This window comes from Chionomys nivalis, chromosome 12 (assembly GCF_950005125.1).
Source record: "Chionomys nivalis chromosome 12, mChiNiv1.1, whole genome shotgun sequence".
NCBI lineage: Eukaryota > Metazoa > Chordata > Mammalia > Rodentia > Cricetidae > Chionomys > Chionomys nivalis.
Genome location: NC_080097.1, coordinates 74,558,408 through 74,586,125, shown reverse-complemented (window position 1 = coordinate 74,586,125; position 27,718 = coordinate 74,558,408). Strand labels below are relative to the sequence as shown.

The 27,718-nt window shown below is 44.7% G+C and overlaps 2 protein-coding genes across 3 annotated transcripts in view; one reads left to right on the top strand and one right to left on the bottom strand.

The window, feature by feature from the left end:
• The window catches only part of Supt16h (SPT16 homolog, facilitates chromatin remodeling subunit), a 34,551-nt gene extending 23,885 nt beyond the window's left edge, over window positions 1-10,666 (top strand). Inside the window, exons 19-26 of the mRNA XM_057786435.1 lie at window positions 738-863; window positions 1,162-1,274; window positions 1,570-1,645; window positions 2,598-2,767; window positions 6,890-7,019; window positions 7,967-8,096; window positions 8,500-8,577; window positions 9,348-10,666. Of these exons, the coding sequence (XP_057642418.1) occupies window positions 738-863; window positions 1,162-1,274; window positions 1,570-1,645; window positions 2,598-2,767; window positions 6,890-7,019; window positions 7,967-8,096; window positions 8,500-8,577; window positions 9,348-9,493 (969 nt within the window). The 3' untranslated portion in view covers window positions 9,494-10,666. The remainder of the gene's footprint in view (window positions 1-737; window positions 864-1,161; window positions 1,275-1,569; window positions 1,646-2,597; window positions 2,768-6,889; window positions 7,020-7,966; window positions 8,097-8,499; window positions 8,578-9,347) is intronic.
• Window positions 10,667-10,910: 244 nt separating this feature from the next.
• The window catches only part of Rpgrip1 (RPGR interacting protein 1), a 57,972-nt gene continuing 41,164 nt past the window's right edge, over window positions 10,911-27,718 (bottom strand). The window contains exons 17-24 of one of the 2 annotated variants that reach the window (XM_057786162.1): window positions 27,145-27,326; window positions 26,706-26,909; window positions 25,924-26,062; window positions 20,453-20,553; window positions 14,999-15,191; window positions 13,462-13,546; window positions 11,646-11,776; window positions 10,911-11,023 (exon numbers count right to left, since the gene is read on the bottom strand). In XM_057786162.1, coding sequence (XP_057642145.1) covers window positions 10,911-11,023; window positions 11,646-11,776; window positions 13,462-13,546; window positions 14,999-15,191; window positions 20,453-20,553; window positions 25,924-26,062; window positions 26,706-26,909; window positions 27,145-27,326 — 1,148 coding nt within the window. Of the gene's footprint in view, window positions 11,024-11,645; window positions 11,777-13,461; window positions 13,547-14,998; window positions 15,192-20,452; window positions 20,557-25,923; window positions 26,063-26,705; window positions 26,910-27,144; window positions 27,327-27,718 lie in introns of both variants that reach the window. The other variant, XM_057786163.1, reaches the window with a different exon arrangement.

Sequence of the window (27,718 nt, the reverse complement as noted above, 5' to 3'; positions counted from 1 at the left end):
AGTGACTTAGTCGTAGCACTTTGACCAGTTACAAGTTTCTGTAGTTACTACTGCACACTGCAAAAGAAGCTTCTCTGACCAAAGATGAGTTGAAAGCAGAACTAATCTATAGGGATTAGTGTAACTACTTAGAAGATAATTTGGTGTGTGTATCTTACCCATTTAGCAAAACAACAGCTATAGTTTCCCCACTGGGACCTATGACTTCCCCACCTCATGGCTTTTGACTAGGTTTTCAGTAACACATATGAATTCCCTCCTATAGGTGAGCCCCTATTATAATTAGGTAGTTGGTTACCCCATAACAGGCTTGCCACTATTCCACACTCAGGAAGCAGAGGCAGGCAGATCTCTGAGTTTGAAGCCAGCCTGATCTATAAGAGCTAGTTCCAGGACAAGCTCCAAAGCAATAGAGAAACCCTGTCACTTGTCATCAGGCAAGACTCTGCCTCTGCCTTCTGAGTGCTGGGATTTAAGGTGTGCTCCTCCATGCCCAACTGCGTTTTGTTTCTTAAAGCGTCTTGTCTCTTTTGGAGAAGGTGGTTTTCAATACAGGGTTTCTCTGTAGCTTAGAAGCCTATCCTAGAACCCACTCTGTAGACTCACAGAGATCCGCCTATCTTTGCCTCCTGAGTCCTGGGATTAAGGACGTGCGCCACTGGGTTTGCATTTTATCTTTTTGTAGGTTGGGTGACCTAAGTCTTCTCATTTCCCTCTTCTCTCTGGTTTACCATTAGAATGCTATTATGTTTGGGAAGAAACGACACACAGATGTACAGTTCTACACAGAAGTTGGAGAGATCACTACGGATTTGGGGAAACATCAACATATGCATGACCGAGATGACCTCTATGCTGAGCAGGTCTGAGAAATTCAGAATCCTATTTACAGAGTAGTAGAGAAGGGTTAAGTATGAGCTGAGGGTTATAGCTTATGCTCCTAAATAGGTACCAAATAGCTTCAATATCTGCTCTGGTGGTTCAGCGTAATGACTTATGAGTTAGACATAGCTTAGAGAGTCACCTTTATGGTTTATGGTATGAGCCTTAAATAAGATAAAGTGTCAGAAAATTGAAACTATAAAAGAATTTGTAAGTTTTTGAGGGGAAATACTCTTAACAAGTCATATGATAACTGAATAAATCCCTTTTCCTCCACAGATGGAACGAGAAATGAGACACAAACTGAAAACAGCCTTTAAAAATTTTATTGAAAAAGTTGAGGCTCTAACAAAGGAGGAACTGGAGTTTGAAGTGCCATTCAGGGATCTGGGGTAATGCACTTCCTCTCCAGTAATTTAATAACACAGAGACTCATTCACCTTTGAGACAACAACCCAAAACTGCCAGGAGGACTGGATGTCTCTGGCACCTGCACTCACACGCACACACTCACATGCAGGCACACATGTATAAAAGATAGATAACAAATATTTTTAATATCCTAAGAGTTTCCGTGAATGATTTCCGTGGGAGCTGTTTGGCTGAGAGAAGGGGAGATGCTTGTGTGGTGTCAGCAGCAGTCTCTGGTGAAGTAAGTGGACGGTTTGCTTTCCTGCTCTCTTTCAGATTCAACGGGGCTCCCTACAGGAGTACCTGTCTCCTGCAGCCCACTAGTAGTGCACTGGTGAATGCTACAGAGTGGGTGAGTATTCGTGCATCCTTTCACGTGTGCATGCCTGGTGCTCTCAGAAACCAGAAGAGGAGTTTGAGACCATTGTTAGACACTGTATGGGTTCTGGGAATTGAACCCCAGTTCTCTGGAATAGTAGCCAGTACACTTAACCACTGAGCAATCTCTCCAGTCCCCCTTACTGTTACTTTTAGTTTTCTGGTCCTTTCCTTTTCACTTTTCTTCCTACCCCACTGTTCAGAGATTAAACCCATAGTCTGCTGCTTGCTGAGGACATGCTATACTACTAAGTAACACCCACATCCTTCCTGCTTACTCTTAGTAACACAGTTGTTAGAAAGGGGACAGAGCTGGGCAGTGGTTTACATGGTAGTGATGTAGTCCTTGTGAAGGGTTTACATGGTAATGACGCAGTCTTGGAGGAAGGGTTTACATGGTAGTGATGCGGTCTTGGAGGAAGGGTTTACATGGTAGTGATGCGGTCTTGGAGGAAGGGTTTACATGGTAGTGATGCGGTCTTAGTGGAAGGGTTTACGTGGTAGTGATGCGGTCTTAGGGGAAGGATTTACATGGGAGTGATGCGGTCTTGGAGGAAGGGTTTACATGGTGGTGATGCAGTCTTAGAGGAAGGGTTTACATGGTAGTGATGCGGTCTTAGTGGAAGGGTTTACGTGGTAGTGATGCGGTCTTTTTTTTTTTTTTTTTTTTTTTTTTTTTTTTTTTGGTTTTTCGCGACAGGGTTTCTCTGTGGTTTTGGAGCCTGTCCTGGAACTAGCTCTTGTAGACCAGGCTGGTCTCGAACTCACAGAGATCCGCCTGCCTCTGCCTCCCAAGTGCTGGGATTAAAGGCGTGCGCCACCACCGCCCGGCTAGTGATGCGGTCTTAGTGGAAGGGTTTACGTGGTAGTGATGCGGTCTTAGGGGAAGGGTTTACATAGTAGTGACGCGGTCCTTGTTTTGACAGCCACCCTTTGTGGTGACACTGGATGAAGTGGAGCTGATCCATTTTGAGAGGGTGCAGTTTCACCTGAAGAACTTTGATATGGTGATTGTCTACAAAGATTACAGCAAGAAAGTCACAATGATCAATGCCATTCCTGTCGCCTCTCTAGACCCCATCAAAGAGTGGCTGAAGTAAGTAAACCTGTCTGTTACACCATGGTGTGTGCCTATAGTCCCAGCTGCTCAGGTGCCTGAGGCAGAAGAACTATCTGAGTCCAGAAATGGCATCCAGCCCAAGTAATAATATGAGAATCTTGTCTGTGGTTTTTTTATTCATTCATTCATTTATAAGTATATGGATTGGGTGTATATAATATACACCCTCTCCTCCCTTTAATCACCTCCGTTCACCTAAACATTTGATGTCTACTTTGACTTAATCTATAGCTGCTTGAATTTATGTGACTATAAATCTAGGAACCCTAAATGAGAGAAAACATACTCCTGACTTTCTCTCAAATTTATGTATATCAGGTCCTTTTCCGCTTAGACATCTGGGTTGGTTCCTGTGAAGGGGGCTACAGTACCTCTGTGATGTGTTGACTTGGACTGCAGAGATGGACCAGATTTCTAGTCTTGAGAAACCTTCACTGGTTACCACAGAGTGTGGTGTGAGGATTCTCTTATCCATACCCACACTGTCACTTGTTTCTTTCTTGGTGACTTATATCATATTTTCATTAACAATTGTATTTCTTGTGAATCTGTGTGCCTGTGTTATATGTATTGCCGTGTGTATGTAAAAACCCATGTGAGCCAAAAGAAGACTAGGTTGGGAACTGAACCAGGGTCCTTTACAAGAGCAGTGAGCCATCCCTCCGGCCCAAAATGTTGTGCATTTATTCATTTGTTGGCAGGGAATGCAGCATCATGCCACAACTCAGTGTGGAGTCAGTTCTTTCCTTCTGCCATATGGGTCCAGGGGCTCAGATGCAGGTCCCTCCCCGATGAGTCTTGTTGCTGAGATTTTGTTGTTCTTCTCTTGAGACAGTCTCATGAAGCCAAGGCTGGTCTCAACTCGTTACGTAGAACCTAGGATAATTTTGAACTTCTAATCCTGCTCTGCCTCCTGAGTGCTGGGTTTGCCGATGTGTGCTCGCACACAGTTTATGCCGTTTTGGAGGTCAAACCTAGGGCCTTGTGGGTGCTACGGGAAGCACACTACAATCAGGCTCCATCCTTAGGCTCCCGTCTGCTCATTAACCCGTTTATATTGGTTTGTTTCGTTTCTTGTTAGGTTTTAAGTTCCTTGTATTTATTTCATTTTTATGTATGGATGTTTTGCCTACATGTATGACTGTGCACTACTTGAATGCCTGGCGCCATGGAAACCAGAAGATGCCATCTTATCCCTTAGAACTGGCGTTACATGTGGGTGCTGGGGACCATACCCAGCTCCTCTAGAAGAGCAGTCTTTGTCTTTATTCTAGACATTAATCCTGTGTCGGATACCGGCAAAGATTTTCCTCTCGTTGTAAGCTAGCTTCACTCAATTAACTTCTTGTACAGCTTTTTAATTTTATGTGGTCCCATTTGGCATTTGTTTTTTAAGACAAGGTTTCTCTGTGTAGACCAGGCTGGCCTCGAACTCACAGAGATCCATCTGCCACTGCCTCCTAAGTGCTGGGATTAAAGGCGTGTGCCACCACCGCCCGGCATGAATATTCTTTTTATAACACCTTTTGGTTAAATGAAGAGACACTTTTCCCCGGTGTGTATTTTTGCCATCTTCATCAAAAATCATTTGATTATTACTGTGTCTGGATTTTCTTTTCTGTTCCTTTGATCTGTGTCTGTTCTGTGTAATTACAATGCTGTTTTGTCACTGTGGCTGTAATAGAATTTACACTTTCTTGCTTGAGATTGCTTTGGGTATCTGAGATCATATGTACTTTCAAATGAATTTTAAGTTTTTTCTTCATTTGTTTTACGTTTTGTGAAAAAATGCATTGGAATTTTGACTGGGATTGTATTGAATCTGTAGATGTCCATTTTCACACCTGGTGGGGATGGGAGTGTTGGTCTGGATTTGTTTGTTTGTTTGTATTTGTTTTCTGGGTTTTTTATTTATTTATTTATTTATTTATTTTGGAGGCAGGGTTTCTCGGTATAGCTCTAACTGTCCTTAGAACTCACTCTGTAGACAACGCTGGCCTTAAACTCAGAGATGCTCTTGCCTCTGCCTCCCAAGTGCTGGGATGAAAAGTTGGGTGCCACTACCATCTGGCTTGATTGACTTTATAATGCTTGGTTTTGGAGCCTGTCCTGGAACTAGCTCTTGTAGACCAGGCTGGTCTCGAACTCACAGAGATCCGCCTGCCTCTGCCTCCCAAGTGCTGGGATTAAAGGCGTGCGCCACCACCACCGCCCAGCCCTATTGTATTTTCTTATCTGTGGCTTCAAGGATGTGTTTATTTTCTCTTCAGTTTGAAGGATTCCTTCTGATAGCCAATTTCAGTGTGGTTTCTTCATTGTTTCTCTCTATGTAATTCCTCTTTTATTTAACTTTATGTGCACTGGTGTGAAGGTATCAGATCCCCTGGAACAGGAGTTATAGATAGTTGTGAGCTGTCAGATGGGTGTTGGGAATTGAACCGGGTCCTCGGGAAGAACAGCCAGTGTTCTAGCAGCTGAGCCATCTCTCTAGCCCCATGGCTTATATTTTCATAGCTTATATTCTCTTATTTGCTTCAACAATAGTGTTCTCTTGGAATTTGTTTAGGAGTTTGTGTAGATTTTGCTTTCTCAGTTCTTTTTCTGAAGTTTCATCTAATCCATCATTACAGGTCGAAGATTTTGGGAGGAGTAATGCCACCCTGCTTTTTTTTTTTTTTTTTTATCACTTTTACCTGTCTGGTCATTGGTTGGATTTGATTTTTTTTTTTTTTAACCTAAGTTGCTGTCTTGTTTTCCCCAGCTGGACTGGTAGCCGAGTCACCAGGCGTGATCTCCAGTCTTACCTTGCTTTGAAAATACTGTCTGCAGAATTAATCACTATCAAAGGGCAATCTATAATGAACATATAGTAATGGAATATACCTGGTGCATTAGTTACTTTGGATGCAAATGGGAAGACAAAAACCAACCTCAGTAACACTAGTGACTAGTCTGTGTTTACAGAAAAAGAACCGCAGTGCATCTAGCAAAGGGAATGGGAAGGGTGGTGAAGGGTCAGGGAGGCTGACGTCATACAATCAACTGACAGAGGTTCCTAAAACCTGCCCGCAAAGAACAACAGAAGAGAGAGAGCATGGGGTGTAGAAGATGAAAGCAATCCAGTGTTTCTTGATTTCCTGTATTCTGCCTTGAGCTGCCCAAGGTAGAGAGCGGAGGTAGATTCTGAAACAGACTTTGTTTGCTTTCATCTTTCAGAGAACTAAGCGACATTCTTGCTGGATCTCTTCCATTGTCTAGAAACTGTTCTTCCATTTGGCTTTCTAGTTGTTTCAGTGTGGAAAGGACTGTACTCCCTGCCTACCTTACCACTAAGAGTAAAGGGGGGTCTAATGGTTCATCAGATAGGAGCGCTTGCAGAGGGCCCAGGTTAATTATTAAGGTTTAAAAGTAGAAATCTTAGTGTAGGGAGCGTTGCGTAAAGCGGATTCTTCAGTGGGTCTCAGGCAGGACATTTGCTAGGTTTATTTTTATCCTTACTGTAGTCACTTTTTCTGCTTCCATGTATGTGCAACTCACATGTGCCTGGGGCCTGTGGAGCTTGGAAGAGGGAATCTGGTCCCTGGAACTAGAGTTGTAGGTGGTTGTGAGCCATCAAGTGGGTAATAGTCGCTAAGTGTGGATCCTCTGCAAGAGCTCGTAACTGCTGGGCCCTCTCTCTGGACCTCCTTTCTCAGTCATCCACTCTACATAGCAGTCCACAAAACAAGTTAGTAAATATTCATTTAAGCTCCTTAGATATTGAAAACATTTTACACACTTAGCAAGATATTCCCATCCTCAGATAGGAAAACAAGGCAGTGTTGTGGGACAGACCCGGTGGTTCTAAGTTAAGGTAGCATCAGTGAGGGGTGGTCAAAGAATAGACTCATTGGTGCTGAGGAAGGGGAAGGATGAACTCAGAATTGTTTGAGGAACAAGCTTGTGTGGGTTGGAATCCTTTTCTGCTGTGAGGGTCAGTGCTCTGGGAATTCAGATAATCAGCCATTTGGGGCATGACCAGTGAGAGTTAATAGTCATAAGGACAGTTTACATTGTCAGAAAATAGAGTTTGATTCTGGTTTTGTAACGTTGTTTTAGTTCCTGTGACCTGAAGTACACAGAAGGAGTGCAATCCCTCAACTGGACTAAAATCATGAAGACCATTGTTGATGATCCTGAGGGCTTCTTTGAACAAGGTGGCTGGTCTTTCCTGGAACCTGAGGGTGAGGTGCGTGAGTGTGGGGTTTCTTTTTTAGTTTGGTATGCAGGGTTGCCTAATGCCATCTAGAGGTATTATTGTTTCTTTGGGTAAACGATGAAGTCATTGGGCATTGGTAGTCACTAACCACATTGCTTTAATTTATAAAATTATTCCTCACAAAGTTTTTTAGTGTTTGGAGGAGATGAGATTGAGGCTTATTTCAAAAAGTACTTCAAAAAAAAAGTTGTCCTCCTTAGGCTGAAGAGATAACTCAGCAGTTAAGAGCACTGCCTACTCCCCCAGAGGACCCAAGTTAAATCCTAGCACCTACATGGTAGCCCACAGCCATCCAACTCTAGTTCCAGAGGATTTGAAGCCCTCTTCTGTCTCCACAGCACTGCCACACACGGTTCCTAAGCATACATGTAGGTAAATTCTCATACATACAAAATTAAAAAAAAATAGAATCTTTAAAAAATAAATAGCCCCCAACTGTGGTGATGCACACCTTTAATGTCTGCACTCAGGACTAGCCTAGTCTACATAGCAACTGTGGTGATGCACACCTTTAATGTCTGCACTCAGAAGCAAGGAGGTGTTTGAATTCAAGACTAGCCTAGTCTATATAGCAAGTACCGGGTAAGGGCTACACAGTGAAGCCATGTCTCAAAGATAAATTCTTATTTTTAATTAAAAACCTACTTTAAATAGAGCTCCTACCTTGGCATAGTGCTTTAATACAAAGTGCGTTTCTGTCATTAATTTCTACAGATAAAAACGGAGGAATTGGCTGTTTGAGAATCTAATAAGTGTACTTTAATGAATAATTTTAAGACAGATACTTTATTTCTTGGTCATTTGGCTCTCTTTTTATATATGAAATGCTAGTGGACTGAGTATATTAAGTTACTTTGTTAATAAGGCAAACATGAGAGAAGTAGTAAGTGAGACTTGTGCTTTCTGTGCTTCACCAGGGGAGTGACGCTGAGGACGGGGATTCTGAGTCTGAGATTGAAGATGAGACTTTTAATCCTTCTGAGGATGACTATGAAGAGGAAGAAGAGGACAGTGATGAAGATTACTCGTCAGAGGCAGAAGAATCAGGTTAGAGAGCATTTGTTGGACTGGAGAAATGACACAGTGTTTGGAGCAACGCTTGCTCTTACAGGTCCTGAGCTTGGATCCTTTGCGTGTGCATAAAGCCAGTCATAGCACTAGGGAATGAGAGAGTCGGGGAGGGGCGCAGAGGTGAGAGCCGTGGGAGGGAAAGAAAGAGGAGTTGCAGGCCCACTGAGAGGCCCCGATGGAAGGCAGCAAGGTAAAGGAGGGGGCATTAAAGATCCTCCTCCGGCCTCTACACGCACAGGAGACATCAGTTTTAAAGGAGAAGACACCTATCATGGCTTCCTCATCTGATATCATTCCTAGAGATTGCTTTTAAAAAAGGAAAATATTCAACATTCTATTGTATTTCTGCATGAGTAATGTGCACTCAATATTTTTCCAGACTATTCCAAGGAATCTCTGGGCAGTGAAGAAGAAAGCGGAAAGGACTGGGATGAGCTAGAAGAAGAAGCTCGAAAAGGTAATTTTAAAATTTGTTGTTTTGGGTGACTTACTCATTTAATTTATGTACCAATGCTTGGCACTATTCTTTGTTCTGAGATGTTAATGTTAAAAGCCCATGAGGATTGGGAAGATCACTATAAAATTGTTAGGGAGACGGCTCAGTGGGAAACGTGGTTGCGTTGAGGCTTAGGAACCTGAGTGTGGGGCCTCAGAATCCTTATATAAAATTTGAACACATCAGTGTGTGCCTGTGATCCCAGTGCTGGGGAGGCAAAGATCCTTGGGCCTTGTTGGCTGGCCTGTCTACGCCAGGTTCAGTCCCGGACCCTGTCTCCTAAGGTGAAGAGCAGTGGAGCTAATGTCAGCCTCTGCCCTGCATGCTTCCCCAAACACGGGCACACAGAATATACACGCATACATAGGAGAACAGGTGGAACTTGGCCAGAGGAGAGGTGGGCTTGACTCCATCTCTGTAATCTTCTCACTGCCCACAGCGGTGTGATTCCCAGTCAGAGAGTTAAAATTAGGAATATTGTCTAGTTGGTGTTGGTACAGAAGTTATTAAAAGTTAAAATGAATGTGTTAGCATTGTGGTAAGTGCTTTGGGCAGGTAGCCTTTGAATTCTCCTTGTAAATAAGCTCAGGCTCTGAAAGATTAAGCACTTGTCTGGACCCTGTAACTAGTGCTGACCGGATGGAGGGTCACACTCGGGGTGACAGGCTGGCTCCTGGTGTCCATTGATAGTGTGTGTCTTAAGCTAAGGAATCATTCTGCCTTCTGCTTAGCGGACCGTGAAAGCCGTTATGAGGAGGAGGAAGAACAGAGTCGAAGTATGAGCCGGAAGAGGAAGGCATCTGTACATAGTTCAGGCCGTGGCTCAAACCGTGGTTCCAGACACAGCTCTGCACCCCCCAAGAAGAAGAGAAAGTAATATGAACCTTGGTCCTCTGCTCCATTCTCTCTGCAGACAACTCCTAACAATCCGACATGACATAGAAACTGTTTCTCCTTTTGGTTTTGTTGAAGTTTTGCCATTTGTGTTTATGGGTTTAGGGGCCATTTGTGTGGACCAAGCTACTCGGGGAATTCCAGGCCCACCAGGACATGTGCCAGTGGCCCCGTTCAGATGGCTGGCGAGGGAGGCGATGTTGAAGGGCAGGAGGCTCCTCCCACCCTTGATACCGTTTGTTTTCTTCTGACAACCTATCTTTGGTGTTTCAAAGCTGAATTACCAAGACAACGGTATAAGCTGACCATTAACTATTTCTACTATGGTTCTTTTTCTTTGCATTTTTATTTTTTCATGGCTTTTTGAGACAGTCTTGTTATGTAGCTGTGGCTGACCTTGAAGTCACTGTAAACCAGGCTGGCCTCAAACTTGTAATCTTGCTCTGCCTCCAAGTGCTGGGATTGCAGGCCTGAGCCGCCGTCCTTAGCTGAAGCATGGTTCTGGCCCCGCAGGTCCGGTCCTCCTCTTGTCCCTTTTAAGTTCCAGATCTGAAGTTCTCGAGAAAGGTTCTTGGGCTTTGCTAATGATGTGATATACACAGCTGAGCTAACGGCAGAGCGGGCTGACAGCTGGCCTTAAGTTTTCCTGGTTTCTTGCTTCACGCGTATTTTGAGGCATTTCTGCTGCCTTGGAAGACATGAGTACTGGCACTCCATGGCTGGGTTATCTCCTTCTAGTGCTGGAAGGCACAGTTACCACTGTTTCCTGCCACAGCTAAGGAAGAATGGTCATGCCTCGGTGAGGGAGTCAACACAGTCATGTTTTGGCATAAAGTATCTTGACAAGAAGAGAACAGGAAGGAGGCCACAGCACAAGGCTGGACTCTGCTGCTCCTGCCTTTCCTTTCTCCGCAGCGTCTTATGTTGGTCACTTGTGATGATCAGCTTTGAAGCACTGGGGGACTTTATCTTGCCGTCCTCCCTGCAGGTTCTCTGCGTCCACCTACCTGTCCCACTTGGCCTCCTCTGCTGTGACTCTTAAGAGAAGGGTTTCTCAGATTTTATGTTTGTTTGTTTTCCCTCCTTAGCAGTAGGACTTGATATTTTGAATTTTGAAAGAACTAAAAGATAAATAAACCGGGATTTTTGTTTTGTTTGTTTTTTGTAAATTTGTCTTTTATGGCCATTTCTTTGCGGTTCTTGAAATCAAGTTTTGCATGAATGTTAAGATGTTAGAACAGAATGCCTTTGTCCAACTAGTACTACAAAAGTTCACTGGTGGTGGTGAGCCTTGCCATTAGTTTGAGAAACAGACAGCAGATAGCACAGGAGACCAGGTTTGTGGCATAGCATGTGACTTTATAGGAGATTCCCTCAAATCTTAGAGCGGAGTAGTTCTTTCATGCAAACAAATCTTCAGTCATTTCCTTGTAAATGCTATGGAGGGCAGCAGCTGCACGAAGGGAAACCTTCAGCCTTCCGATTTGAATGGCCTGGTCTCCAGGGCTCACAACTGTGGAGAAGGGTAGAGACATAAGGCAGCGACCGTGTTCCGTTTACACTCTTTTGTTTGAGACAAGGTCTCACTCTAGCCCTGGCTGACCCATAACTCACTGTACAGACCAGGCTGACCTCAAATTTAGAGACCGTGCCCTTGCCTCCTGAGTGCTGCTGGGATTAAAGGTCTATACCGTCACACCCGTTCAGTTATGCACTTTCACATATACCTGCTGTTTGTCACAAGCAGTGGTGCCTCCTTTCATAAGAAAGTGAAGCCAGAATAGAGAAGAAAGGGTTTTTAGAACTGGACAGATGGCTCAGTGGGTGAAGAACCTACAGAACCTACAGAGTGGAAGGCAAGAAACTGAGCCCTACAGATTGTCCCCTGACATTCACACATGTGTACACATGCAAAATAAATGTTGGGGTTTTGTTGTTTTTTTTTAAAGGCCAGCTTTTTTCTCCACTTCTGGGAATTGAGTCCAAACAAGCATAGACATGGTCCAGAATTAAATACATACAGCTGCTAAGGAAGGACTTCACAGCGGGTAATGTCAGCAGGTTAGCAGAGTTACACGAGTAGGTTACTTTCTCTGAACAAATGGAACTAAGAAGTATAAAATTTTACTACTCACTCTTTAGTTCTTGCTCTAGGATATCGCTTCCAGATTGAAGTACCTGCCACAGTTCAAGGTACGCATAGCCTACATCTTGACATTCATTCTTTTCTTCATCCAGAGGATCACTTACCACTGTGAACTTTAAACTGAAAATAAATAAAAAGGAGTCCATTTAACTCAGCACGGTTATGAGCACATGTAATCGCACTGTGGAGGCAGAGGCGATTAGATCTCTGAGGTCAAGGGCAGCCAGGGCGACAAAGTGAACCCCCCACCCTCAAAAGTAATCATGGAGTTTGGAGAGGCAGCTAAGGGAATAAGAACACTGGCTACTCTCCCCGAGGACACAGGTTTGACTACCAGCACCCACCTGGTGGCTCACATCATTTATCACTACTGTGGCAGCCTCTGTGGGCACGCCACGTGGTACAGACATGGCAGGCAAACACTCATACAAGTCGAATAAAAATGGAAAAGTAATCACAAATAGTGTTTTCCCTGAATCTGAATCCCGTCTCCTGCCTCCCTCCATTTCCTAAGGAGCCAAGAGTCAGGAATCAAGTTTTGGGAAGGGTTAGGCACCTGTGGAAATGAGGACACCATGTGTATCCTGGGGACTGAACTCAAGCCATTAGATTTGGAAGCAAGCTCTTTTACCTATTAATCTGTCTCAGCCTTTTTGAGGCGATCTCATGTAGCCCAGGCTGGCCTGCAACTCGCTACATAGCTGAAACTGGCCTCCTGCCTCCACTTCCTAAATGCTATGACTGCAGTATGTGCCAACCCTCCTGACTCGTTAACCTTTGAAAAGCAAAGTGTTGTTAGTTCTGAAAGACACATGCCCTAGCTGGAGCAGAGCGGCACGGTCCCTACAGTGAACCTCAGCACTGTGAAAGAGTACCTGTGTCTACAGAAAGCCAGCTTGAGACAAGACCAACTACTGTGGAAAGTCTTCACTCTTGAAAGGGCAATGCAGCAACACTGCAAAGACCACAGATTCAAAGCCAGCTCTGACAAAGAGGTGCAAACACCAAAGGCAAAGTCAGCTGAAACCACACGGAGCAGGAGGAAAGCAATGAAGGAAGAAGTGGACACAAAGACAAAACACCCATGCACATGAGTATAAGTTTTATAAAATTTTGTTTTTGTGAACCATATGCATAGTGCCTGCAAGAAGCCAGAAGAGGGTTTTAGTTGCCCTGAATGGAATTACTGATAGTTGTGAACTGTCATGTGAGTACTAGGGGCCAAACCTGGGTCCTCTGAAAGGGCAACCAGTGTTGCTGCTGAGCCATCACTCCACCTCACACATACAATTTTTATTTTTTAAGAACTTTATTTAACTTTATTTTATAGACATTAGTATAATGATGTCAGATTCTCTGGAACTGGAGTTACAGACAGCTACGAGCTGCCATGTTGGTGCTGGGAATTGAACCCAGGTCCTCTGGAAGAGCAGTCAGTGCTCTTAACCACTGAGGCATCTCGACAGCCCCCACATAGAATTTTTAAAGTATTTTAAAATATAAGTATAAACCAGGTGGTAGTGGTGTTTCATGCCTTGAATCCCAGCACTCGAGATAAAGGCAGGTGGATCTGTGAGTTTGAGGCCAGCAAATTACCTTAAAAAATCCAAATGATCTGTCTGCCCAGTGTAGGACACTATTGAGATTCATAATGTTGCAGTTACCCACATACAAGTTCCTTCCACCAGTGAGATATGAACTGAATCTACACTGAACGGGCAGTCAGATACAACAGGTTGACTCGAGCAGATGGGAGAGTCATCAAGAAGAAATTAAGTCTGCACTGCCAGTGTGAAGTGGCTCACCGTCCCTCTTCCGGATCTTGAGCATGCAGCATGGCAAACAGAAACTGCCTTCTGCCCTGTTGCTCCACTGGATCCAGGTCTATCACTGTATGAAAGGTAAAAGAAAAAGAACACGGGGATGAGGCTGTAGCCCAGTGGTACAGTGTTTGCCTCGTGTGCAAGGGGTCCTGCAGGTTGGCTCTGTGTCATAGATGTCATTGCAGATAGCTAGACTTGAGCTGGCTGTGTCATAGGGGTGCACTTGGGAGACAGAGGCTGGCCAATCTGAGTTTGAGGCCAGCCTCGTCTAAAGCGAGTTCCAGGACAGCCAGGGCTGTTACACAGAGAAATACTGACTTGAAAAACCAAAAAGAAAATAGCTAAACTTGGAGCTGAAGAGATGACGCAGGTGAAGAGCATTGAGAGGCAGGTTCAGCTCCCAGCGCCCACTGGTGGCTAACCACTATCTGTGACTGTCCTTCCAAGGGAACCTTCTGATCTCTGCAGGTACTGCATGCATGTGATGAGCAGACATACATGTGGGAAGAATACCCAGAAGTGAAATAAAAAGAAATCTAAATGCCGGGCGGTGGTGGCGCACGCCTTTAATCCCAGCACTTGGGAGGCAGAGGCAGGTGAATCTCTGTGAGTTCAAGACCAGCCTGGTCTACAGAGCTAGTTCCAGGACAGGCTCCAAAGCCACAGAGAAACCCTGTCTCGAAAAAAACCAAAAAAAAAAAAAAAAGAAAGAAAGAAATCTAAATAAAAATTAAAAAGAAAGTAGCTAAAATCATCTCTGTGTGCATACTATCTGTGGCTGCCTGCCTCCGTGTATAGATTTATATACAAATATTTATATTTTTATGTATATATTTGATATCAAATATATTGAGCTATTTATCAATCAAATAGGAGGGTAGGAAAATATCTCATGCCTGACTTTCCCCAAAAATATTTACTTTCAGTATCCCTGTGAAAGCTACTGAGAAACTCTATTAAAATGAACCAAAATAAAATTTAAAAAAAAAAACCAACCCAGGCATGGTAGTGTGTGCCTTTAATTCCAGCACTCTAGAGGCAGAGGCAGGCAGAAAATGTCAAAGGAAGGTTAACTGAAGCAAATGAACGTACTTAGCACTGCAAGAGTTAATATATATTCTAGAATAACAAATAATAATTGAAATAAAAATTATGACCCAATTGTGTGGGAATGAAGGACATGGATGTAGAGTTGTCTAGCTTAAAATTTTTATCTGAGATAGGAATATCTACAACTACTATATCCTAGAATTTCAGTGGAAATATTTAGATATATGAGTAATTTTTTAAAATAGCCAAAAAAAATGTGAAGAGCTGTTACAGAGAGTTCAGTCAGGGGTAGAGGCAGGAAGAGTGATCTGCAAAGAGACTGGAACAAATGAGTGCTGAACTAAGATGTCCCCCAGGCTTGCTTGACTTCAGCCATGTGCATACACTGCTTTGGTAACTGTTGACTAGGGAAATGGCTGGATTCACCTGCATCCCAGCAAATGTCTGGCTGCCTCCTGTGCCCACTCACCCTTGTTAAAGTGGAAGTGGATTTCCTCTCCTGCCCTAGGTTTCCTCAGGGACACCGGAGTCTCGGTCTCTGAGAGCGGCAGATCATAGAACTTGTACTCCACATACACCTGCTGTATGTTCTCATCAGACATGACTTCAGCCTCTGGGCAGAAGGCCAGGGAGACGATCTCAATGCACATCTTCTCTGAATCCTGAAATGGAAATATTGATTTCCTAAAGGTTAACACAAAGCTCTAGAAACTCATCATAGCACAGTACAAGAAGCCACAGGCAAAATGGCTACCAGCAGACACGGAATGAAAAAGCTGGGAGTGGTCGTTTCCTGGGGAAGCCGAGGCAGGCAGATCCCGAGTTCAAGACCATCTGGGGCTATGTAATAAGATCCTATCCTGGACACACACGCTAGGCTGGACATGGTGGCGCACAGCTTTAATCCCAGCACTCAAGAGGGAAAGACAGATGGATCTCTAGATTGAGGCCAGCCTGATCTACAGAGCAAGTTCCAGGACAGCCAGGGCTACACAGAGAAACCCAGACTGAAAAAATAAATGAGACAAACACACATCAAGGATAAAGAAAAGTGAAGATCTCTGAAAGGACGGATTTTTCACTTTCTCAGTGCCTCCCACATCAGCATTTTCCTGTGCGTTACAGCAGCCTCAGCCACTCACAAGGAGCCCAACTAGACAGACATGCGCCAAAGAGGAGGCCGCGGGCCCCGCACAGCATCTGGTCTGCTTCAGCTCCTTTCAAAGTCACTGCCACACCAGCCTCTTCTCACAAGAGCTGTCAGAAGACTGACGTTCGTCTAGTTTCCAAAGGTATACAAGTGAGCACGAGCCCCTCATGCAGAGTGGCAGCCAGTTAGCATCAGACCATGGTGCCCAAGCACCAGCCTCTACCCTGCCTATTCTTTCCAGAAACAAGAGGAGCTTCTGAGTCTTGAGAGGAGTGCAGCGGCACAACCCCTCAATGAGTCTGCGTCGCAGTCAAATGGACTGTTCTTCAGAATGGCTCGTTTTCTTCTCAGGAACCCACACAAGGAAACCACTGACTTCTCTTTCTCTGTTTCTCACTACCACTCTTCAAAATGGAAAAATAAGATAAGATAGATTTGAGGGGTGGCGAGGAGGCGCTGAGGTCCGGAGGACTGTTTCAATTCCCAGCCATCTGACTCTAGGCTCCAGGGGATCTGACTCCCACTTCAAGCCTCCAGTGGCACCAGACGTACATGTGGTACACAGACATACGTGCACACAAAACACCTTCACACATGAAATCAAATGCACTAGAGGACACACAGACTAGAACACAGTTGTTAAGATCAGCCTGTGTCCCACTCTGAGTGCATCACTATTGTGTAAAACAGTGGCTTTGAGCTCCTGCCCGGAAAGACTCCATTTTTTAGGTTGAAAGACAACTGTGTACCTGCATGGACACGTGACTGGCACCATCTGTCCAGTACTAACAACACACGTGGCACAGAATGAGTTGTTCCTGGGCAAACTGACTCTCTAGGAGCATATTGCATATTAGAAGCATATCGGGAAACCAGGCCTGAGGATTTATCAGAAATGCCAGCCTGAGCCCTGCCCGTCCTCTGACACCTAACAATCTGATGTGTATGTCAGGGGACTGACAGGTGAAGAATTCCCAGCAGACCCCAGGGCTTTCACTTAGCTCAGGTCCTGCTATGTGAGGAGGCGACCAATCCGCTTAAATTGCTGCCAGCCAGTCGGGTTCACTATCTCTGCGTGTCCTCCGCCTCTCCTGCAGCTCAGCTCAACAGTGCAGCCACAGCACTGAGGCGGAGGCCCCAGCAGGTTTGTCATCTTCCAGCCACCAGTTTCTCCGCTCTGAAACTTCTTGAATTTTGTTGTGGTCTCTTAACCCTTTAGAGTCCTTTTTAAGATTTGTTTATTTATTTCTGCCAGTATGTCTACCTGCAAGCCAGCAAGAGGCAACAGATCTCATTATGGTTGGTTGGGAGCCACCATGTGGTTGCTGGGAATTGAACTCAGGACCTCTGGAAGAGCAGCCAGTGCTCTTAACTGCAGAGCCATCTCTCCAGCCTCACCCCTTTACAGTTTTTAAAGTATGTATGGTTTGAGAGTTAGTATCAATAATCAATTTATTGATCAACAATAAAAGAACTTATGCTCTCCCCACAGGGCTATCAAGGAAAGCAAGGTTATCTGGTAAGTTGCTTCTACTGAAACAACTTAATGAATTTGTTATTCAATGAATTCAGAGCCGGGCGGTGGTGGCGCACACCTTTAGTCCCAGCACTTGGGAGGCAGAGATGGGTAGATCTCAGTGAGTTCAAGGCCACTTTGGTCAACAAAGCAAATTGCAAGACAGTCAGGGCAACACAGAGAAACCCCGTCTTGGAAAAACAAAACAACAACAACACCAAGGCCCCTGGTCGGGACTTCTGAGAAGCCTGCACCTTATTCTTTCCTTCAGTGCCTTTCTCTCTACTTCAGTAAACTTCATCAGCTTCATATTCTTTTCTGTGCTGAAGCCACTGATACTGATTTTGCCTACATGAGGTCTGTGACATAGCTCCTCAGGCTGCTGCTGCTGCAATAAGGGTTAGACATTAATTATTGAAGGCAATATTCTCCTTACTATGCAGTCTGGCACTTCTTGTGTTTCATAAGCCTGTGTTCTTAACAACAAAAAAAAGAGGAAGGTACTAGCTGCCAAGCCTGGCAACCTGAGTTCAATCCCTGGGACGCACATGGTAGAGAAGGACCCCCCAACTCCTGCAGATTATACGCTAAACTGAGTTCAATCCCTGGGATGCACATGGTAGAGAAGGACCCCCCAACTCCTGCAGATTATACTCTAACTTCCACATACACATAGTGGCACACGCTCATGTGCACACCATGAATAAATGCAACTTAAATTTTATTTCATATTTACATATCTATCCAGTCTTGTACTCTCAAATCACTTATTTGACCTTCTTACCTTTAGCACAAAGATCATCAGCTCCTTTTAGCCCACACTGGTCTTGAACTGCTTATGTAGGATGTATAGGAGTAGGATAACCTTGAACTTCTGATCCTTCTGCCTCCATCTTTCAAGTGCTAGGATCACAGGCATGAACTACCACCAGGACTTCCTGCATCTGCATAAGGTGTCTATCAACTAAGGTACACCTCCTGCCCTTCCTTTCTCTTTGCACGTCTGCCACCTCCTTCCCCTTTCCTATCTAGCTTGGAAAGCGGTGGACTTTTGTTTTAGTTTGGTTTTTTGAGGTTTTTTGTTGTTTGAAACAGGGTTTATCTTTAGGGCCTGTCCTGGAAGGAACTTGCTCCGCAGATCAGGCTGGTCCCGAACTCACAAAGACCTGCCTGTCTCTGCCTCCTGAGTGCTGGAATTAAAGGCATGCACCACCACCGCCCAGCATGTATCAGGATTTTTAAAGCTGTACTAAATGCATCTTTGCATTAGGATATGGCTACAAGCCTTTGGAGGCCAGGGAGGGAGTGTGGTGGTTTGAATGAAAATGGCTCCATGAAATCATATGCTTGACTGTTTGGTCCTCGTTTGGGGAATGTTTAGGAAGTATGGCCTGATTGGAAGAGGTGTGGCACTGGAGGTGGGTTTCGAGGTTTCAAAAATCCACACCAGAACCAATCTTGTTCTCTCTCTCTCTCTCTCTCTCTCTCTCTCTCTCTCTCTCTCTCTCTCTCTCTCTCTCTCTCTCTCACTGTGGATCAGGTGTGTGCCCTCAGTTGCTTCTCCAACACTGCGTGCCAGCCTGTTGGCCATGCTCCTCACCACAATGTTCATGGGCTTCTCCCACCAGTAGGACCTCTGTGCCCATAGATCACAAGGCGAGTTCAAGGCTGGATCATGACATGCTTAGTTCAGCACTATGAACCCCCCAGTCTCCCTGTCTTTGCTCAAACTGGCCAACCCTAAATTAAGGAGAGAGATCAAGAAAACAGCCCCCACACAGGCCACTCTGATGGAGGAAATTATTCCGTTGAGGCTCCCTTGTTGCAGGTGATTCTATTTCGTATCAAGTTGACAAAACTTAACCAGTACAGGGACCAAAGCAAGTATGGGTAGCTCATACCTGAAATCCCAGAACTCAGGAGGGTTAGGCCAGGCTGCTACAAAAAAGTCTGAAGCGAGCCTGGGCTTCAGCGTGAGCTCCTGTCTCAAACAAAACAAAACAAGAGGACCTGACACATGAATCATTCTGCGTGCCCAGAGCCCGATGCTAAGATGAGCTAAGATGAGCATCCCACCATCACTTGTAAGAAGAATGAGCAGCTGAGGGGGATGTGAGAGGATGAACATCCAATATGTGTGTGGCACACGGCACGGAAGCTCAGTCAGCAATTCCCAGCAGAATTCTGTCTAAATTAAAGGTCATGTGTCCCTCCAATCGAATACTGATGATCAGTTTAAAGGAAGGAATGAACTGCACATGGTGGTACATAACATAGTCCCAGCACTCGGGAGGCAGAGCAGGAGGATCTCTGTGAGTTCCCAGGCCAGCCTTGGCTAGATAGTGAGACCATTGTGAAGAGACACCGTGTCCAAGTCAACTCATATATATTTTATATATATATATATATATATATATATATATGTATATATATACATATATATAATTTATTTATTTGTATCTTATGTGCTTTGGTGTTTTGCCCACATGTATATCTGTGTAAGAGTGTCAAATCCCCTGGAACAGGAGTTGCAGACAGTTGTGAGCTACCATGTGGGTATTGGGAATTGAACCCAGTTCCTCTAGAAGAGTGGCCAGTGCTGTTAACCACTGAGCCATCTCACCAACCCCACCAAGGCAACTCTTTTTTTTTTTTTTAAATATTTTATTGTGTATACCGTATTCTGCCTACATGCATGTCTGCAGGTCAGAAGAGGGCACTAGATCTCATTACAGATGGTTGTAAGCCACCATGTGGTTGCTGGGAATTGAACTCAGGACCATTTAGACAAGTAGGTGGTGCTCTTAACCACTGAGCCATCTCTCCAGCCCACCAAGGCAACTCTTACAAGAAGAGGCTTGTTTACAGTTTCCAAGGCTTAGTCCATTATAATTACGGCAGAGAGCATGAAGCACATAGGTGTGGTGCTGGAGAAGCAGCTGAGTAAATACATCCTGATTGGGGGGGAGTCAAAAACTGCAGAAACCGAAACATTTTTCTGAACTCCCCACGAAGAATCCCTTCCTTTCTTACAGTCTCCGTCTCCTCCATGAAGTCTGGTCACCTGAAAAATGGCCTCAGCCTGAGCTGGGTGTGAACAAGTTCCAGACAGGAAAGAGAAGCATTGCACTCGGCTGTCATTTGCACCGAAATCAGAGAAGCCTGCATCACTGCAGTGACGTCACCGCATGCAGCCACTCAGCACTCCATTACTCATTACTGTCCGCTAACAGGTAATGGTCACCCCAGGTACTTACGGCTTTGGGACACAACTGAGACTGGGGGGTCACTATGATGTCATCGCTGTCGAGAGTCGGGGCTTCACTCGCTTCAGAGGCTTGTCCCGAGGATTCTTGATCTGCTAGAGGAGAGGCTGAATTGCCGAACACATTCAAAACACTTCCTCCACTCCACGCAAAGAGTCAGTGCCCACACCAGCTCCCCTGTCTCATCACGTTAACGTCAACATCAAACTCCACACTTCAAAGATTCAGAAGTCTGTTGTCACAGGGTGCATTGCAGCGGGGAGGACAGAGAAAAGGATGAACAGAGAAAAGGAGAGAAGAGGAGAATGGAGGAGAGTGGGAGAGGGAGGAGGGAGGAAAAGGGAAAGGATGGGGTGGAGAGGGAACCAGGTTCCAGCACCAGCAAGCAGATTAGACCACATGGTTCTGGTTTTAGACTCAGAATAGAAGGGGTTATGGAATCTCCCTCTGTGACTAAGGAAAACCACCGAGGCCAGGGATGTGACAAGAGTTTCCTGGTATCGAGGCTCAGAGGGGCTATTGTGTGAAGTTGTGAAGCTTAAGCCTGGACTGTCTTTGAGACCCCAAGATGTTGGAGATGCCAGAGCAATGGGATGCCTGCTGAGGGGAGCTGCTACCAGGGAGTGCAAACAGCCCAAGAGAGAGAAGTGTGTTTCAGTCAGCAAAGTTGAAAGGATTTGGAGATCTGAAGATTGCTTCGATATCAGACATGGATGGAGATGCAGAGGTGGGAGTTTGCCCAGCTGGTTTTTGGTCTTGCTTTGGTCCAGTATTTCCTCACTATGCTCCCTTCCCTGCCTTTTGAAATGGTGATGTATGTCCTGTGTCATATTCGTTGGAAGTATGTGATCTGCTTTCTGATTTGCAGTTAAGAGATTGCATGATTCTCAGAAGAGACTTTGAACTTTAGACTTTTAAATAAGTTTGAGACTGTGATAAACTATGGGGACTTTTGAAGATGAACTGAATGCATTTTTGCATTATGCTATGGCTATCAACTTTTGGGGGGGGAACCAGAGAGTGGAAGTGTAGCTCTGTTGGAGTAGATGTAGTCTTCTTTGTTAAAGGAAGTGTGTCACTGTGGGGTCAGGCTTTGAGGTCTCTCTTGCTCAAGCCACAGTCAGTGTAGAACACTGTTCACTTCCTGTTGCCTGGAGCTCAAGATGCAGAAGTCTCAGTTCCTTTCACAGCACCATGTCTGCTTGCACGCACCCACCATGATGATACTAGATGATCTAACCTCTGAAACTGTAAGCCAGCCCCCCAATTAAATGTTTTTCCTTATAAGAAAAAAAAAAGTATGGAGTGGAGAGATGGTTTAGTTACAGGCACTGGCTCTTCTTCCAGAAAACCTGAGTTCAATTCCCAGCACTGGCAGGGCAGCTGACAATCATCTGTAACTCCAACTCTAGGGGAATATGACTCCTTCTTCTGATTACTGTGGGTACCATGTATCATGTGGTACATAGACAAACATACAAACAAAACATAAAATAAAATTTTAAAAATTAAAAATTTATAGAAAAATAAGAAAGTATGCAAGCAGGCTAGTAGCCTCTCTGGAGGCTTGAAGAAAATGACCACACTAAGGAAAAGTAAGCACTGTGACGTGTGTGTTCGTGTGGAGTGCGGCACATCCCAGGGACATCACCCTCGGCACCTCCCACACGTGACTGCCACACTGAACTGTGGCTCACGACTGTAATCCCAGCCCCTGGGATGGGAAAGCAGGAAGATCAGGACTTTGGGGTTAGCCTCAGCTACGCAGTAAGTTCAAGGCCAGTGTGGGCTACGTGGGCTTGCTTTTACAAAAATTACACATGATGTTTAATGTTAAATGTCAACAGACAGGACCTCGAATCACCTGAGAGACAGACATTTGGTCTTGTCTATGGGGGATTTTCCTGACTGACGTAACTCCCCTAGTGTTTTCCTTTTGGTTTTTTTTTTTTTTTTTTTTTTTTTTTGGTTTTTCGAGACAGGGTTTCTCTGTGGTTTTGGAGCCTGTCCTGGAACTAGCTCTGTAGACCAGGCTGGTCTCGAACTCACAGAGATCCGCCTGCCTCTGCCTCCCAAGTGCTGGGATTAAAGGCGTGCGCCACCACCGCCCGGCCTCCTTTTGGTTTTTTGAGCAAGGGTCTCTCCCTCTGTAACCCTGGCCGACCTGAAACCCATCATGGAGACCAAGGTGAACTAGAACTTACAGAAAGCCATTGGTCTTTGCCTCCTTAGATAGGTATCAACGGTGTGCACCATCATGCCCAGGCTAGGGGAAATCTTATGTTAAGTGTGGATGGTACCATTCCCTGAGCTGGAAATCCCCTTTTAATTACCACAATTACTTTTTAGAAAAGATTTATTTATTTATTGAGAGTGGGTTCTCTACTTCCATCTTGTTTTTGAGGCAGGGTCTCACACAAGAGACTCCAAGTAATTCTGTCTTTGTCTCCCATCTTGCTGTTTAGGGGTGCTAGAATTACAGAGATGAAACTCTGGACTTTATCTGGACTTAGGGTCAAACTAAGGGCTTCAGGTTAATGACTTTACCTAGGTCACCCGATGGCCTTCCTGAGAATCTGTAGTTTTCGCTGCACCTGTCAAGTCTATCACTAAATATTTAATTCCTTCTTATGATAGTGTAAAAAAACTGTCTCCTGGATTTCCCCTTCGGACAGTTCATTGTGAATGTGTGAGATATGGTTGATTTTTGGTCAATCAGTCATTTGCTGAACTAGGCTATCTCTCCAGCAACCCCTTTTGTAGATTTTTTTTTTTTTTTTTTTTTTTAGGATTTTCGAGACAGGGTTTCACGGTAGCTTTTTGGTTCCTGTCCTTGTACTAGCTCGTGTAGACCAGGCTGGCCTCGAACTCACAGAGATCCGCCTGCCTCTGCCTCCCGAGTGCTGGGATTAAAGGCGTGTGCCACCACCGCCCGGCTGTAGATTTTTTTTTAATAATTTCTTACAAACATAATTTTCCAACTGCAAATAAAGAGAAGCCCATTTGCTTTCCAGGCTGTGTAATTTTTATGGTTTTTCCTCCCCTTGTTTCACTGGTTAGAATCTGCGTTGTTTTTTATATTTATTTATTTATTATGGATACAATATTCTGTCTGCGTGTATTCCTGCTGGCCAGAAGAGGACACCAGATCTCATTACAGATGGTTGTGAGCCACCATGTGGTTGCTGGGAATTGAACTCGGGACCTTTGGAAGAGCAGGCAGTGCTCTTAACCTCTGAGCCATCTCTCCAGCCCCTAGAATCTGCATTATGCCAGGCATGGTTGTACATGTGTTTAATATCTGTATACGGGGGCAGAGACAAACAGATCTCTTAGATGGACGCCAGCCTTGTCTGTAGATGTACGCAGTATGTTCCAGGACAGACAGAGCCATAGAAATGGACACCTGTTTTCATCTTCAGGGTTACCTCTGAGGAGGGTGCTTGCTATGGGTTTTATTTATTATACTTTAGTCATTCAAAGCAATTTCCTTCTATTCCTAGGTTTCTGAGAATTTTTATCAAGAACTGAAGGTGTATTTTGTAAAATTGCTTTTCCTCAAAATAATGAAATGGTCTCAAAGCTCAAATTAGACTTTAATGCTATGGCATATTAAGTTAATTGCCTATGTTGAATTTTTCTGAGACAGGGTCTCGCTGTGTATTCCTGGCTGGCCTGGTATACTCTATGTAGCTCAAGTTGGTTTCCTACTCATAATGGTCCACCAACCTCTGCCTCTGGAGTGCTGGGATTAAAGGCTTAGGCCACCAAACCTGGATAATTTCCTATTTTGAAACTAATCTGGTGCTTATGGAACTATTCTTACTTGGTCATGGTGCATAATCTGCTTTTTAAAATATTAAGGAGCCAGAGAGAGGGCTCAGCACTTATGTTGCTCTTGCAGAGGACCCAGGTTTAATTCCCAAACCCTATCTATGTGTCTGCATACCATGTGAATGCCTGGTATGCGCAGAGGCCAGAAAGCAGTGTTAAAGTCTCTGGAACTGAGATTCCAGATGGATGTGAGCGGTGAGAATCAAACCAAGGTCCTCCGGAGGAGCAGTCAGAGTTTTCAACCATGAGACGTCTCTCCAGCCCAGCTGCACTCTATGTTAGAGGAATCTCAAGCCCACAAATGAACCTCTAAACCCCTCTTATTTCTTTGTAGACATTAGTTACCAAGCACTAGGGAAACTTAACATATTACAAACACTAGGAAACTACGCTAGCTTGTTTGCTAGCTATACGCGTATAGAAAAGTAACTTCCTTTGGGAATTCAAGCCTGCGTTGGACTAATTTCTCACACTTTTAATGTAAGAAAGACTTAGGAACTTAAACAGTTTTCCATTAACTGTTTATCACTGTGTGGTGGTTTGAATAAGAATGGTCCCCAAAGGCTCATAGGTTTGGATGCTTGGTCCCCAGTTACCGGTGATGCTGTTTGGGAAAGATTAGGAGGTGTGTGTTGGATGCTACAGTCCCTCAGACCCTGAATTTTCTATGACCTTTTGCTGGCTGGAAGTAAATAACTTGTTTTTCTATGCTTGTAGCTGCTCTGAGCATGAAACCCTCAAGAGTTCCTGATAGCAAGGGAGTGGTTTCTGGTGGGCTTGCAGGAGAAAATCCTGAGAGCTAGGGCGTGGCCACCAGTCCAGGAGAGCACTAAATAAGCTGCCATGGAACACAATAAAATTGGCATTCTTGCTTCAAGAGTGACCTGCGTTCTTTACTCCCCAGACCCTTGCCCAACGGCGGTTCCAGGTAGTGTGGGTGACACAGGTGTGGATTGGTGTGTCACTGGGGACAACTTTGAAGTTTCAAAAGACTCAGGCCATTCCCAGTGTTTCTCTCTGCCTCATGATTGTATCTCAAGCTATGAGCTCTCAGCTTTCTCGGTACCATGCCAGCCTGCCTGATGAGATGCACCCTGCTATAATGCTCATGGATTTACCCACTGAAACTGTAAGCCCCAAAGAAACTGTTTTATAAAGTTGCCTAGGTCAGTCAGGCATGGAGCCTCCCTGTATTCCAGAGACAGAGTCAGGAAGAGTTCTGTGAGTTCAAGACCAGTCTGGTCTACAAAGTGAGTTCCAGGACAGCCAGGGCTACACAGAGAAACCGTGCCTCAAACAAACAAACAAACAAACAAACAAAAAAATATTTAAAAGTTGCCCAGGTCATGGTGTCTTATCACAGCAACAGGAAAGTAACTAAGATAATTGACTTTTGAAAATAATTCAGGAGCTGGAGGGTTGGCCCCGTGGTTAAGAACACTCAGTCTTCTGGAGGACCTGAGCTCGGGTCCCAGCACCCAGACCCCACATTTCTGGCTCCACAGGCACCTGGACTCAGTAGCCACCAGCAGGCACATATGACACATAATAGAAAGTAATAAAAATAAATACTATAAAAAGAAAATAATTCAGTGATGAAATAGAAAATCATCTTAGAAAGACAATACCATTTACAGGAGGTGAGAGGGTCTCCTGCCTTGGAGCTGAATGAGACGGCAGCATTTTCTCTTCCTTGTCCTGAATTTTAAAGCCATCATCCTCAGACTTCTTGAGCCCTGAGAACTTCTGTTCAGTGAAGTGTATCTGCTTGAGGGCAAGGACAGCAATACTACATGAGTGGCATAAGACTTGACATTTCCTTCGTTTTTGTTTTGTTGCTGCCGCTTTGGTTTGGTTTGATGTTTGGTTTTTTTGAGACAGGGTTTCTCTGTGTAACACACCTGGCTGTCCTGGAACATTGTAGACCAGGCTGGCCTCGAGCTCATAAAGGTCCGCCTGCCTCTGCCTCTTAAGTGCAGGGATTAAAGGTGTGCATCACCACCCAGATTACACTTCTTTCTTAATACTAGCCTTTTTCGACTTTAAAAATTCCGTCCGTGTGGCTGGACAGATGGCTCAGAGGTTAAGAGCATTGCCTGCTCTTCCAAAGGTCCCGAGTTCAATTCCCAGCAACCACATGGTGGCTCACAACCATCTGTAATGAGGTCTGGTGCCCTCTTCTGGCTTGCAGGCATACACACAGACAGAATATTGTATACATAATAAATAAATATTTAAAAAAAAAGACAAAAATTCCGTCCATTTTAAAGAAATGGCTCACATACATTGGATTAGGATTCTAAGCCTCAGTTACATTGTCGTGCTGGGTTAAATGCGATGATCTGCCTTCGCCCCTCCTCCCCTCTGATGGCCACACGGGTTCTGCTCTCTGGCATCTCTGAGGTTTTACCTGCAGTGTATTCCCGTCCAGGATGTTACGGCTCAGATATTCCATTCGGTTCTTGCCTTGGACGCCCGTTCTTTTGCTGTGCTTTCTTCTTGAGTAGCATGCAATCTGATGTTCTTTAGCATTCCTTTCTGCTGTGGGAGGAGATTTTCTCTTTGCTTGATATTGGCCAGCCTCGATAGGAGTCTCTATAGATGCCATCTGGTTCTGAACAGACAAATCAGAGACAGAGCCTTAAACGATGGCAGCTCCAAGTCTGTCTTTCTCTCCTGCTCTTGCTCCTTAGGTCCTGTCCATCAGGAGCTTCTAGATTACATCCGATTACACACAGAGCTCATGAAAGGAATTTCCTTTACTCCAGCCCTAAGCCTCTTCTCTCCAATTGGCTATATCGCATGCGTAGAGAGATCCACTGTCCAGGGAGTTCAAGAGAGTTAGTTACCTGTGGAAGAGAAGGGGCTGGGTCTTCTGTGATGGAGACCTTCAAGTCATCTTTGTTGTCCTTATCCTCCATCTCAGCTTCTGGTTTCTGGACCTCTGGGGGCAGGTACTGAGACGTCCAGTCTAGCTGCACTTGGATGGATCCGCTGGACTTCGCTGAAGGATCCGTGAGAGTGAACTCACCTTAGAGACACAGAAAAACTGGTCACACCTGGTCTTATGAGAAAGGCTAACATTTATGAGTATCATACCGACTTCTTCCCATTTAAAAATTCATTGCAATTGTTAGTAATGTATGAACATACATCCAAATTTGTAACATAAACAAAGTTAACATACTATGACATGTAGTGAGAGTATCATAGGGGAAGACAGGCATTTCCCAGTTTCAGAAGAAATGATCAAAAGGTGCTTGGGCAGGAATGCAGCTTGCCTGTCACCTGTCGTTCAGAATCACCTTCACTGTCACTAGTACGTACTGTGGCCAACCCCCGAAAACTACCACCTGTGCAAGTGGTACCAAGAATACAAGCAAAGTGGCTTTTTCCTGAGTGGCAGGTTTCTGCCTGTTCCGA